Genomic DNA, 14109 nt, shown 5'->3' with positions numbered 1-14109 from the left:
CTTAACGGATTATAGTTAGACTTCACGCAAAGTGTAACGTGCACGGATGGGAGCATACTCTAGGCCTCAACTCATTCCTATCAATGGCTGCTCATGCTCTATCGTCTTTCCTTTAACTTGGTACAATATCGCACCTGTAGATTTCCCACACGCCTGTTCGTCTCTGGAAACACTTCTTTAAATCGTTGGTAGATAGTATTGCACTCAAGTCCCTGTTCCTTCAGCTCGACGACAAGGTTTTCCTCCTCAAGTGTCCAGGCAGTCCTTGTTCGCATTCGCCCCTTCGGAAGGTGGCTTTTGGCTAGCGTGTTGGACGGCAGGCTCCTGGCCATATTGGGTTTATGTTTGCGATTCACGCAAGGGACCCAGGTGAACTGAACCTGGAAGGTGGCTTTACCGTTTATCACTGCGCGTTTAAGAACTGCATCGCTGAGTGGCCATTGCTGGAAGGCTGCTTGGGGAGTCTCACTGTCGGAACTGTCGGAGCCTTGAGAGTATGGCAGACTAGGGATGTTGCGGCGTGAGTGCTCTTGGGTGAGATGTGATGTGTGAACTAGTCGTGATCCGGGGGTGTTGCCGACGTAGCGAATCTGCCGTCCAGTAGCGGTCCTGCGCCGCTTGCGCGGTGGTAGTTGGATATCATCGCCGCCATTGTCTTGCTCCTTTTCACTGCCCTCAGAAGGCTGGTACATGTCTATGCCCTCTGTTTCGATGCGACCGTGACGACGACGGCGGTGGCGCAGACCGGTTCGAGAGTTGTTCTTGCCGCCGGTCCCCGCCGGTCCCCGCCATATCGGCGTCCTCGTCCTCGGTCAAGTCCGTGATCCTGCGGCGTGGCACGGCCTTCCTTGGACTTCGCCTGAGCTTGACCTGACACTGTTGGCTTTTATTATTGCTGAATTCTCCACTCACGGGGTCCTGGCATCGCAGAGGGGGAGGAGAACCTTGCTTGCCGTTGGATGCCTGCGTGGCTTCAACGTCTCCTCCGCCCTGCTCGCTTTCGATGCCTTCGGGAGGACGTTGCACGTCGACGGTGACGATTTCGCGGCGAGTCCCAGACAATACCGCGTTGGCTATCTCAGCAGTTGCGCTACGTGTGGTGTCCTCTGACGCCCGCCTCGCTTCACATGAGGCGGTGTCGGCGGGATTTGACGGATTCTGCTCTTGGCGTTGCACTCCAGGTGGCCCCGGCAGGCCTTCCGGTATTGTTGACGGCTCCGTTGCATCGCTGATGCGGCAGGCTCCATCTGTCGTGGGGGCCATGCCCACAGCGGTTTTACCACACGCGGCGCCCCCAGGAGTGGGTGTCCGCTTTGCCTCGCATGAGGCCCTACCCTTGGGAGCCGGCTCGTCTTGCTGCACAGCCCTCGGCGACTCAGACACTCGCCGCGGTGGTGCTGTAGCAGGAGGCGTTGGAGAACGCTCTGGGCTACGTGTCCGCTGCGGGCTAAGTTCGTCGGCGCGACGACGGTGTAGGCGGCGTCTGATCACCTCAAGCGAAAGTGGATGTTTCTTGTCCCACTCGTCGGCCTAGTCGGCTAGGTCAAGACACGCCGAGTTCTCCCGTGGCTGAGAGTTCTCCCCGCGCGACGATGTGAGAGGCCCAGGATCGCGCCGCGACCCAGACCTATGTGGGTCGGCCACATCCTCGCCGAGGGAAAGGTCCGATATATCCGGAACCCTGGTGTCGGATGCAGTGTCGCTATTGCAGAGAGTGAGGCTGGTTTCGGGTGGATTCTCCGTCCCATTCGTTAGGGATGGGTCAGTTTGTAGAAGCGCGGGTGAGGACGGTGGCCTCGGTGAGAATAATGCAGAGGAAGCCACAGTATGCCCTGCGCCGGGCTTTTGCGGTAGCCGGCTTAACGTAGTCGATTGCATTGGACCCGCCACCTGGGCGAGCGGTGATTCTTTGGAGCCGTCTCGAACCGCAGCTCGCGTCAGCGGCTCGGATCTCTAGCCGTCTAAGTTGGCGATGCCGGCGGTCGATGGCTCCGCCGCTACACGGTCATAACCGAATGCAGGATTAAAACGCTTGCCTGCTCAGATGCGTCAGCAAACAGTCTGTCAAGATAAGAATTTGGCTACAGACCGGTACAGGAATGACAACCACAGAAGGGACAGTTTGTACATCATTGACTTCTACCTTGTCTGTTTCTCATGGGAGATCAAGACTAATTAGGTGCCTTTACTGGTGGATTTGGTGCATAGCCTTGGCATCAAGTGGAAGGAGGAAGAGGGCTGTGTTTTCGGGAATGACCACGGCCAGCTTCATGGGTCAAGCTTATCTCTTGCACCCGTCCAGCTCTATAATTGCTCATCAAGAACACACAACATCCGCCGATCCTCTCGAAGTCGATTAATATCACAGGGACACCCCCGTCAAAACCATCTTGTTGTACATGAAATCATGCCCTTAGACTTGACATCTTCCCACCCGCTGACAACATTCCGGCTACTGCTTGGCAGCTAGTATGTTCGCGGCGTAATGGATACATGTCCACCATATTTAACCACTTTCTGGTCAACACTCGTCTGAACAGACTCGGTCAGCGGCGTTTTCGATCAGGCGCAGCTCATCTTGGATGTCGCCCAAGATCTTCTGGCGAGAGTCGTTGGTAAGATGTCGCACGTTCCACTGGTCGCGGATCAGCAACAAGCCAATGGTCATCAGAGAACGAATATCTTGGCGTTGCAGAAGCACGTCAGGCTCGGCTCCGAAAATGCCAGTGACGCCGGTGGGGCCAGCCGTGGGCAAATTCTGTCCCACTTGGAGTTCAGCATGAAACTGCTTGACTTCATGTTCAATCTGGCCAATGAAGTTTCTGAAATCCATGCTGTCTCTGGAGCCTTTGATAGCTCTGTGGACCTGGCGGGCAGCGGTCTTGAAGATCCGCAAACCAGACAGAGCATCAGGGCGTCCAGTGTCACGGTCACCTGCTGTTGAATTAAGAGCAGATTGTAAAGAGCGCACCGGTCCGTCTGCAGGGATGCCAGGGATGCTGAAATCGGGGCTGACCCCGAGGAACCGCGTGCATTTCTGGGTACTTCTGAATCCGCAGGCTGGCGGTATTCTGGATGCTCGCTGGGGTTCGAGTCGACTGCCAGTTTCGACTGCTCTGCAATCAGCTTTGCCTGAGCAGCCTCCCATGACGTGGCCATCCCCGCTCGTGGCCAAGATGTCTGCTGGTGAGCAGGAATGGTGGGGACAAAGGTCGTAAAGCAGCACTGCTCAACACATTTTTTGTTGCACAGCTGGTTCTTAACCTGGTCCAGACGGAGTCTGAACAGCTCTTCGAAAGGCATCGACCCGCGGAGACGAGCCAGTGGTTTCTTGGTCCGCAGGAATGCAATGTGTCTGTCCATAACATCAAGGAGCATCCTGCCCAGTCCTGGTAGATCGCTTGGCTCCGGTGGTGGTCCATTGCCGTTTTCCAGATGGAAATTGATCACTGCAGAACGACTCTTGACAAATGCTGTTTGGATTCCACAGAGGAACATATGGCTACGAGGGAGGCCATTGGGGGTGTGGCGGATACCCAGCAGGCTCATCAGAGCCTTGAATGGTCCAGCGACCCGAAGCTCATCCTCGGACTTCTCGTCCAGCAAACACTCCTCGATTGTGGCAAAGCAAGCGAAAATGATAATCACGTTCTTCTGGCCGACGATGTCGACAGAATCGCCTTGGTTAGACCAACGGCGTTCAGACACCAAGTAACGGGCCGCTTCGCGAGTCAAGTAGTGTCGCATAGGTCTAAAGCCAGGGAATGTAACATTGTCGCAGTCTGTGTAGTCGATACCAAATCCAGTGATTCGGACATAGGGCTCATACTGGGTAGTGGTGTGCTCGTCGACGCCGTCATGCGAATGAACGTAGCGCCCAGGGCTTGTTTCGGCGGTGAGTTCGGAGTCAAAGACGGTGGAGGTATCTTCGGCGAGTAGCGAGGGCTTTGGTCCTACGCGCCGTGGCAGTCTAGCCAACGAGTCCCGAGGATCTGCCGTGGTTTGTAGTCAAGCCACTCTGGGAAAGCCCGTTGGCATGCTTTCAAGTCTTTAGCGTCGTCACTGGAGGAGACCCAGCAATATGAGGTGGAAGCCTTCTTACCCATGGGCAGACAGCTGCAAATGTCCATACAACAGGCTTTGCTTGACACCTAGGTGGGGCGGAGGTGGAATGTTGTGAATGCCAACAGTGACTGGATATCGAGAGGAATGGTCAAAGTGGATACACTTCAGGAAATCATCTTCTCTGGCAATTTCATCTTGCTACGATTCCGTTGTAAATTTTCGGATGAGTATCTCTTCTCAATCTCCCGATCTTGCCACTTTATGGTTGAAGCTCAGGGCCATCATCGCCGATCAGCACTCATTATAAGGTATTTTCACTCCGAGTCGACTGCCGACTTGGCCAGGACGCTTGACCAGTCTTGCTTCATCATCCAGTGTTGCAAATCCGTCATGGGGCAATCAACACCGGCCTAAAGCTGCGTTAACCACTGAATTTCCCTTTGGTGACGCTTGAGACTCGGATCACTTACCTTTTGCAGATCCACCGCCCTCAGCAATGTCTTTCCTCCGGCATACCCCGGATTAGATGCGTAATCGTACATGTCAGCAATCTCTCCTCCGAAGTCCTCGTCCCCACAGGCCTTCACCATGACTTCTCTTGTCACCTCGCAAAATCTAGCCGGCTTGCCAGTCGCCTTGCTCCACGCGGCAATCCATTCAGGCCAGGTACACGTCGTGCCTTCTGCCATGTACTCCTTGCCGCACCACGAGGACATCTGGTACACGGCATAGACGAAGGTACCCATGTCTGCGACCGGGTCTAGTTGGGGCACAAGCCGGCCTGGGTCAGTACAAAAGCGCATCTCGAAGCTGCCGTCCTGCACCTGTAACATGGGCCGTCTGGGTCAGCATCTGCGGCGCCGTCTCGGGTCCAGCAGAGGAGCAGGTCTGACCAACCTTGACAAAGTACGAGTTGGGCAGGATCCGGTGGCTCGTCATGAAATACCCCGTCTGGACACAGCTCATCTTGGCCGCCAGTTCCGGATGCTTCTCCCTCGCGTAGTAAGGGAAAACCTCAGCCTTGGCATCAAAGTGGTACAGCTCCTTGAGCCGCCCACCGCTACACCGCCCAGCATGACTCAGTGTCGAGGCGATAAACCCATTCGCATCCAGCGAGTCCACCGTCGCAGCAGCGGCGTCAGCGATGTTCCTCCCCTGCGCCAGCTCCACACGGCCGGCATACTCCCTCACGCCACCCAGCCCCAGCGCTTTGACCTGCGCCCGGCTCGCCTCGATGTTAGGCGGGAAGAACGGCTCCCAGTAGTTCGTGACGCTGAAGATGACGTTGGCGCCCTTGAAGGCCGCCTCGAGGGACTGGACGTCGTTGAGATCGGCGCGGACCACCTCCGCGCCTAGGGCGGCTAGGTCTCTGGCGGGGCCGCTGCCGGGGTCCCGAGTCAGGCTGCGGACACGGAACCGGTCGGGCCCCTCGCGGAGGAATCGCCGGGCGACGGAGCCGCCTTGGTTGCCGGTTGCGCCGACGACGACAACGAGTTTGGGGCCTGTGGAGGTGGACATGCTGGTTGTTACTGGGGGCAAGCGGCTTGTACAATCGAGAGGTGAGGTCGAAAAGAGTGGGCTTTCAATCAGCCTATTGAAAAGCTGCTGCTATTGTACAGCGTCCCTGTGGAGACCCGGCCTGCAGGAACGGGTGGAGCCATCGATCCAAATTGGTGCCCCATCTCACTGACTCGGTCTTTGTTCGGCATATCGGCAGTGTCTGCTAAGGTATTGAGAAAGGATTCAGAATCATTTTCATGAGCACATGAAAAATGTGATGGAAGAACTACTGTGAAGTATGTACAGGTTGATTTCGAACCAGTGCCCCCATATTATCCATTCAACAAGCCATATGTACTGCGCCCAGCTTCGAGTGCTCTTGAAATACATTGGAAGGTGCCCTTGGATCACACACAGTTCCAGCTGTCTGGCTTCGTTGCGTCCCCGGTACCCGAGTAGACATTCCGCAGAGGATACTTGCAGTGCCTCCTCTGGAACGCAATCTCACCAGAGTCCTTGGTCTCGTTGACATACGCCGTGCCCAAGATGCTATCAGGGGCCTGGCCCTCCTCGACCCAGCGGACCATCGCCATCAAGACGTTGCCATCCGGGTCGAGGGTGGCGTTAGCCTCGGCCTTCTGCCCGATAAACGACGCGCCGACTCCGCCCGTGCAGTGGCCCATGCCGCTGATGCGGAAGAAGCGGTAGAACTCGTCCAGGGCCGAAGAGGGAAGGTTCATGGTCCGGGAGACGTGGTCGTAGTACCGGGGGGAGATGAAGCTGGAGATGATGGCGTCCGTGCCGCCGTGGTAGTGCAGGATCTTGGAGCCCCTGTCGCGCACGGCGGAGAGGTCGCCCTTCCAGGTCTCGACGTTGCCGGGGTTCTTGGCGTGTGCGAAGGCGTAGTCCTTGGGGCCGAGGGTGGCTGCGTCCCAGTTCTTGTCGTTGTAGATGGCATTCTGGAACCAGCCGGTTGTGTACTTGAAGGGCTCGCCGTTGTAGTAGATGTTTGGGGCGAGGTCCTCTGAGCCAGGCTGCATCGCTGGGTATGTGATCTGCCCATCTGACCCATAGATGGGGGTGAAGATCTCTCGGACAGTGTTGGCTTGCTCGCCAGTCAGGCAGTTGGTCGAGTTGCCGGCGCAGATGAGGGCTTCGGGGCGGTAGTTGCAAAGAGATGGGTCCTCAAGGATGCCGTCAACGTAGCCATCAATACCATCACATTGCCGGAGAATGTCCTCATGGATGGTTGGCCACAAGTCCAGTGGCACAAAGGTTGATGAGTTCACCGGGCCAGTCTTGACGTAGAAAGAGCCAGAGTACGAGGACAGGTTGTTGAATGCCAAGGCCGGAGCGCCAATGACAAGACCATCAAAGTCATCTGGGAAATCCTGGGCTTCCTTGAAACCCTGGCGACCGCCGGTAGAGCATCCGAGGTAGTACGACCGGTCATGCGGCTTTCCATAGAAAGCCTCCGAGACTTCCTTCCCCAGCACAACACCAGTGTGCATCGCGCGGTAGGCGAAATCAAGCACGACCTCCTCGTTGTTGTAGAACGCGTCGCCCTTGTTGCCATCGTGGCCGTTGTTGGTACCGACGGCGGCAAAACCTTCGAGGTTGTCAGTCGACGTTCAGACGCGTTGCGAGAACCTCAACGTAATGGATTGAGATCACCGCCTTCGCAAGGTCACAAGGAAGCATGAGGGTTGTCAAAGGGACTCACCAAGAGCAGTCGTGTATGCCAAATCCTCATACGGTATGCAGCCACCCAGGCCGCCGTTACCAGTACTCAGGAAACGACCTGACCAAGCCTCGGCCGGGGGCAGCCACACCTCCATGCTGATGTTGGACCGGTCAGAGGTAGGCACGAACAGGGACACTCGGCAGACATCACTGTCGACGACCTGGTATGCCGGGTCGCAGGTAGGGTCAACGTTGAATGTGAGGTTTGTGCCGGCAGTGACTGGAACGGTGGACTGGACCGTCGCGTTGGGGATCGTGCTGGCGAGGGTGTCGGCGAGGCTCGTGCATTGGGTCGTGAAGTCGGAGCTGTTCTGACCAAGCACGACCTTGGCAGCCAAAGAGGTCACCAAGGCCACGCCCTTGGACAAGGAGCCGAAGTACTGCTGAGACTTCATCCTGTAGATCTCCCGTAGATCGGCTGTGTGATCGTAGGTTTGATGCAGAAGCTTGGTATCTCAAAATCAGCACCTAAAGCATTTAAGCTGGGATGACAACATCTTAAAGACCGCAGTTATCCCCCTGCTCGGGCCAGTTGATCGCCAGAGCTGACGTATGCCCAAATGAAAAATAACCCCGAGTCGGCGCTTTTCCCCAGGTTAACAACTCCAGTTTTTGGGACCCAAGTCATTCAAACGGGGCCGGGGTTCCCCTCCAGAACACTGGCTCATGGTTGAATGAATCGGGGCGGTACTTGGTGTCGGCAAGCGACGAGCCAGCTAAGAGTGAACCCATGCATGAATACGCGTATGCCACCCACCTGCCATGGTATTTCCCTCCAATTCCCCCACTCCAACATGTGCCTCGAAATTGGCATAGCCTCGGGTTGTGCCTTTTGACAGATGTTTTCTCAGCTTGTCCCGAAACAGGCATTCCCACCGATCGGAGGGTGATAATCAGGGGGAAACAAATAACCGCCAAGTGACCAAGGCTGCAAGGGCCCGCCGGGGTACGGGGATCGACTCGAGCCCGTCCAGCTGAACGGCCCAGTATAACCACTAGTGATAAGGTTAACGGCGGTAGAGTCCAGATGTCGAGATGCCGCTTCAGATCTAGCGGAGCCCTGTGACTTTCTTGATTCGACGATGTGTGTTTCCTCTAAAGGTTGTTGCGAGGTACCGGTAAAAGTCCGGGAGATCTAGCGTTCCAACGAGTTTTCTCTCCTCACGATAGGGGAAGCTAATAGCTGGGGTACATGAACGCTGTGGGGCAAGACTATGCATGAATTGCGGGGCTACCAGGGTCTCTCGGGAGAAACATACTGTAAACGGATGAACACCGTGGCTCGTCACCTTGAACGCCTGCAGTGTGTGCTGGGTCCCGGCCGAATACCACCTGCCGAATCTCACGGATAACTATTGTGCCCGTTGGGGTTGGTCACGCCAGCGCATAAGTTTTCACCCGTGATAACACTGCGGTACATTCCGAGATCAGGAACTCGACCATTGTTTCGAAACAAGACGGGGAGGGCTGAAACCTTCGGAACATATATTGGCCAACAAGCCTGGCCCCGGAAGATCAGAAGCATGACGTGCTTTAATGTTGTGATGAATCAAGAAAGGTCTGATGGATTGTCTACCGATCGACAAAAAGGACATCTTGGGGTTCGTTGACTGCTCGGACCGATATTGGAGTGGGCACTGGGCAGATCTTAACTCACACAGGTAATCAACACCACCTCCTGCTGTTCTTGACTCATGACGCCTTGCACACGCAGAGGTATCTGTGACACTCTGTGACAATTGGATGGCGATGACGAAGGGTCTTCACACAATCGTGCTGGATACAAGACGCACACACCCTCCTGATCTACCAGGACACGAGCAACGATGTTTCAAGGACGACAACACTGGGAAATGATTCTATATTATGATGCCACAAAAGGAAACGCCCAACCTAACGTGCGGAAGATCACGAGGATGCTCAGCTTGCCCACTATTCATCCATATGCCGTCTTGGGCCTTGCCGTCTCACGGTTGTGCTCGGACATAGAATTCTCCACGTCATTTCTCAACTGGCTGTTGCGGCTGGTCAGTTTGCTCAACCTGGAGCCTTTCAGCGGGCCGAATTGACGGAAGTAGTGCATGGCGCCATTCGTTTCATTTGGCCGGCCCTCGTCTGTGTCCCCAACAGCCCTCGCATCATTCGTTCCATTTTGTTGGCTCGAGTCTTCCTTTCCGGCTGTCTTCTCACCAGGCTTGGGTTCTTCGTCGTGCCGCCGTCTTTTCCAGCCTTTCCATGCTCTTTCCAGGTCATGCCACCTGGCTTTCGGGTCTCTCAACGAGTTCAGAAAACGCCGAAGCTGGCTGCCTTTGAACACTAGTGACAGGGCGGAAATGATGATTGCTGCGGAGATGCAGACTGCCGAGCCATGAGCTTCAGGTTCTATACAATTGAGAGCCTTGTAAAAGAGACTTACACATGTAGATGCACTGATTGGCAAGTGTCATCCAGTCGGCGCCAGTGAGCGAATGGTTCATACCGAAGAAAGACGTGAAGAATCCTAGGGGTGTCTGCATTATGAAGTATGTCAGATTCTGCAACTTCCGTCATCCCACATAGTTCATCTTACGAAAATGATCGTTATGATCGTGAACGCCATTATGGCCTTTCCCTGTTCAACACTTTGGTCTGCCCGGTCAAGTGCGGCTTTTGCTTCGACTATGCTTGCTTGCTGTTGTTTGAGGGACAACAAGTCTTGCAGCTAAGCTTTTGTGTTAGCGGTCAACACGAGGCGCTGAAAATTTAGTGATCAACTCGCCTGGTGGCAGGTCTGAAGTGCAGCACTTTCCAAATCCATGATCTCTGACTTCCGATTTTCCACCTCCTCTACCAAGTCTTCCAGGAATTCCATTTCGGCCAACGAAACGGGCTTCTCCTTGCTCACTTCAGACGACGAATCATGCTCCGTTGCCCAAGCAGCCACGTGATGTAGGAATGCTTTGGTCAAGTGAGGGGCTCTTGAACGAGTCGTTGGGTCTCCATTCATGTGTTCCAGGCATTTCTGGAAGTTCTTGACAACGCCCAGCTGTTGTGAAAAGATGCCGATCATGATTTTCAATTCCTCCACGATGTCCTGAGCCTCCTTCAGCAACGTACCCTCTGGGTTGATGTCGAGGTATTTCTGGCTTTGCCGGTGTGAGGTACGATTGTCGCGATTTCGGGTAAATACGTCGACGCTGTGCCAGAATACTTTGAAAGCAATTGTAGTGTAATGGTTGACGTCACCAAGCGTTTCGGCGAAGATGTCCATCACCTCAGGCCGGAGATCTAGGGGCTTTGTCCGGTCGAAGAACACGTTGGAGCATTGGTCGATGATGATGGATGCTACGGAAAACTGAGTCCTTTTTTCTCCAACAGCACGCATTCTCGGGTAGGTCAGACTTACCCAAGTGCCAGGCCGACATGATTTTGCAATCGGCTTGACCCAGTCGTTCTCGAAGGCTTTTATGGATCCCAGATGAGTCAGGTTTGTTTCGTCCCCAGCGTTTCGGGAAGGACGTGATGACGGTATCTGAAATTTAATGGTAAGTTCTCGTCAGGCTGAAGGATCGTGAGCATGCATAAAACATAGATACCAACTCACGTTCATCTAGGACCCAGAGCCACAACTGGTCAACCATCACAACACGGGTGTGGCTGCCGTATCCCTTGGTTGCTCGATACACAACCTGGTCTAGATCACGTTGTGAAGTGTCCTTGAGGTTGAGGAAGTAGGACTGGTCTAGAGTACGGCGGATATGCAGCAATGGTTCCGGGGCACTACCCTTGGTATTCTGCGATATCAGGCCATGTTTTACCATCCTCTCATCGAGTTCCATGTCCATGGCGTCCCATAGCCGTGCCAGGTTCAGAAGGTACTGACCAAGCTTTGTTGGGCTACACCAAGGTCAGCCACTACTGGACTAATTTTCGGGGCATGCCTGTCCAGACTTACTTGATCGTTTTCTTCAGCATCTTCCTCGCCATCACATAATTCTCGTGATCCTTGACCTGGAACAGATTCTTGTACCTTTCCACGTCTTGCTTTATTGTTGCCGATCTTTTAGCACGGTACCTTGAGTTCTCATTCTTGGTCTCCTCTTCTTCCAGCATTTCCTTCACGGCCTTTGACATCCTTGCTCTCCGGCCAGACATCTCCCAATGAAGATATGGCATCTGAGAAGAGTTAGCTATCACTCCTGTAGCAGCAATCATGACTTACAAATATAGCCAAATCTTTACTTGGGGACTTCTTTCCTTGCACCCCGCCTTGTGATCTCGCGATGTTGGAGCTCTCTTTCTGCTCCCCAAATAGTGATTGTATTTCTGCGTTAAGTGAGTATATTTTCTGGTGGCCGCGTTACTTGACAGGTGGTAGGATTGGTGAATTCAGTTGCTTCAGCACTCCGAACTGTATGCATACCTCCTGGAATGACGGAACAACGAGATCTCATATGTGTCGCGTGAATCGGATTTCTGCCCAGTCCGCTGCCGTGCAACTGGCCTTTCCAGAACTGGCGTGATAGAGTCTTGTTGGTCTTCACCCGCTTCTCTGGTATGTCTCTGTCCTCTTCGTGGTATCGAGCCATAGCTTTCTACTCAAAGTCAAAATTAGATACAAGATTCCAATTGGAGGCGCCATCAGAACCAGACATACCTCTATCCACTGCTCGATGTCATTTGATGAGGTTAGTATATGTCGAATCCTCGGAGGCGAACACGTCTTTGCTTACCCCTGTGTGATTTGCTGGGATATGGATGTACCGCAAATATGGGTTACCGGTCTCATCGTGAGTCGGTTTGAATGGGTTGTGAGTATCGCTGTTTAGAGCGTCGTGGATGGAGATTCTTTGGTCGGGAAACTCCTCATACTCCGGAAAGCCCGGGTCCCGTTTTGTTTTGCCTTTCCAGTCTTTTCCAATCTTCTCGAAGAAGATGAAATAGGCTTTCATGTCATGTGCAGGATCGTCGTCGTCTCCTACTTCCGTAGGAGCCTGACCTGGCCCAGAGCATATTTTCGGTTTGACTAGGCGTTCCCGACCAGCACATAAGTGTCCCATTTTCTTACCTTCCTCCTTGGCCGCCATTTCATTACACCACTCCTGAAACGAATTCTTCAAGTCTTTCTGCAGCTTCTTCGTGCTGGTATTTTTGGACAATCTTGCGCAAGTTTTCATGATGCGACGCTCATCATCTTCCAATTTCTCCAATTCCTTTGTTGCACCTTTCTGTCGGAGGCCTTCGACATACTTCTGAGCGTCGCTAGCCGTCATTCGGTAGTAGCCTTTCGTAACACTATTTGTGTCCCACTCGTCCTCCTTATCGCCGATTGGTTTCTTGCCGGTGTGGCCCGGTGCTTGGCCGATATTGGAACTTGAGTCAGGACTCATATCGAGATGGGCAAGGTGAAAAATAAAGATCGGCTTTTCTTGAAGTCCTCACCGACTTCGATTATCAACGATCAGTCATGGAAGGACGCGACAGAGCCTTATATATTCGGGACCCAGAGCCTTGCGTCACCCCGGGCCATTCACCAGGAACTTAATCAGCATCACCGCGGGGCAAATGCAAGATACTGTCAGCCGCAATGGAAGTCAGCCGCAATTTGGTCAGAAAAGTTGTGTTTGTGTGTGTGCATGTGTGCGTGCGTGCGTGTCAAGGCTGCGCCCATTGGCCGCATAATTGCGTCCTTAAGGTGGGGGGCTACACAGTGTCTCGCTGGTTGATCAACGTTGCTTTTCCCATTTTACGATAGCTCGCATGCCGCTACTCTTGGAGTTACGCCGTGAACGCCACGCTTGGCGAATCAGCTTCGGTGTGGACTCGGAGATGACTGCTGGTGCCGTGTAATATTGAGCTGCTGCAGGAGACCGGGAAGGATGCAAACCAGCCACCTGCATGGGTGCAACACAAAAAAGCTGACCCCTCAGTTTTTGAACCAAATGGTAACACATCAGAAGATTGCAGTGTAACAGTAATTTCTCCTCTCAGTCTCCTGTCCTGTTCTGTCTCTCGTCCTCAACGTTCAGAATATCGGCTACGTGCCTGGTTTGGGTAACACGCTTGGCGCAGTTGCCTTTCAGGACTCTCCCATCCTACTCAGGCGTTCAATTGGAGCAAAGAGTCACCTCGCCAGCCCTCAACATCTCACTTTACTTCGAGGCGCGCCGGTACGACGCCAACAAGTTCAGCCTGTGCAAACTGCAGCCTGTCGCAGGTCTGATTGACCTCAGATCCCAATGCAGACATCGTAATCGAACTACAGCAATATGCAAGTATTGCCAAGATCGGGGTTCCACCTGCTGAAGTTGGCACGGGTAACTCCATGCTGCTGGATGAATTTGTCAGAACTTTTGCTGATGGTAACAACTTTGTGCTGCCTGCTACAACGACATATTGGGACCGATCGGATTGGCGTAAGTGCATTGGGCTGTACATGTCGGCTGACTGCGCCAAAGTGAAGTCTCTATGGGTCCACAAGTTCCGAGCACATATTATCAAGAGGCACCATCCAAGTTTCGCACTTGTAACTAGCGGAGATCTTTCCGCTCCTTAGAATGATTAAGCCCGGACTCGCAGTCCGAGGTCTCGTAACTTGCAATGCGCCCAGTTGTCTATGTATGCTTCGTTGTAGCCATATGAAAAACCCTGTTCAACAATGGCGACATCCTGAGGCTTCCAAAGGTTTGTGTGCAGCACATATGTGTACCCTGAGGTTGGTGTCGCTGAAACTAAAGCAAGGCCAAGGTTTGGCAGATCTTCAACTCATTATGCTGTATACTCTTCGTTTTAGCTGAGTCGCAAACCTGTCTTTAAATCTCG

General features: G+C 53.7%; 3 protein-coding genes across 3 annotated transcripts; all 3 read right to left on the bottom strand.

Moving 5' to 3' along the window:
• Window positions 1-246: 246 nt before the first annotated feature.
• INS49_015440 (uncharacterized protein) lies at window positions 247-7703 on the bottom strand (the record flags this gene model as incomplete). Its single annotated transcript, XM_043176121.1, has 10 exons — window positions 247-324; window positions 381-669; window positions 719-870; window positions 913-1530; window positions 2543-2758; window positions 3100-3945; window positions 4536-4889; window positions 4963-5567; window positions 5981-7174; window positions 7289-7703. The coding sequence occupies 10 exons, from the start codon at window positions 7701-7703 to the stop codon at window positions 247-249; spliced, it is 4767 nt and encodes a 1588-aa protein (XP_043019576.1).
• A 1541-nt stretch (window positions 7704-9244) lies between these two features.
• Window positions 9245-9907, bottom strand: INS49_015439 (uncharacterized protein; the record flags this gene model as incomplete). The annotated part of the gene is made up of 3 exons (XM_043176120.1): window positions 9245-9666; window positions 9725-9818; window positions 9878-9907. The coding sequence occupies 3 exons, from the start codon at window positions 9905-9907 to the stop codon at window positions 9245-9247; spliced, it is 546 nt and encodes a 181-aa protein (XP_043019575.1).
• A 150-nt stretch (window positions 9908-10057) lies between these two features.
• On the bottom strand, window positions 10058-12677 carry INS49_015438 (uncharacterized protein; the record flags this gene model as incomplete). The annotated part of the gene is made up of 9 exons (XM_043176119.1): window positions 10058-10632; window positions 10694-10819; window positions 10892-11184; window positions 11243-11463; window positions 11510-11613; window positions 11711-11882; window positions 11945-11953; window positions 12021-12265; window positions 12356-12677. The coding sequence occupies 9 exons, from the start codon at window positions 12675-12677 to the stop codon at window positions 10058-10060; spliced, it is 2067 nt and encodes a 688-aa protein (XP_043019574.1).
• Between the last annotated feature and the right edge of the window lie 1432 nt (window positions 12678-14109).

Source organism: Diaporthe citri (genome assembly GCF_014595645.1).
Source record: "Diaporthe citri strain NFHF-8-4 chromosome Unknown scaffold_9, whole genome shotgun sequence".
In the NCBI taxonomy this organism is placed as follows: Eukaryota; Fungi; Ascomycota; class Sordariomycetes; order Diaporthales; family Diaporthaceae; genus Diaporthe; species Diaporthe citri.
Note: the sequence above shows the minus strand (reverse complement) of the source record. Positions and strands in the feature narration are given on the sequence as shown.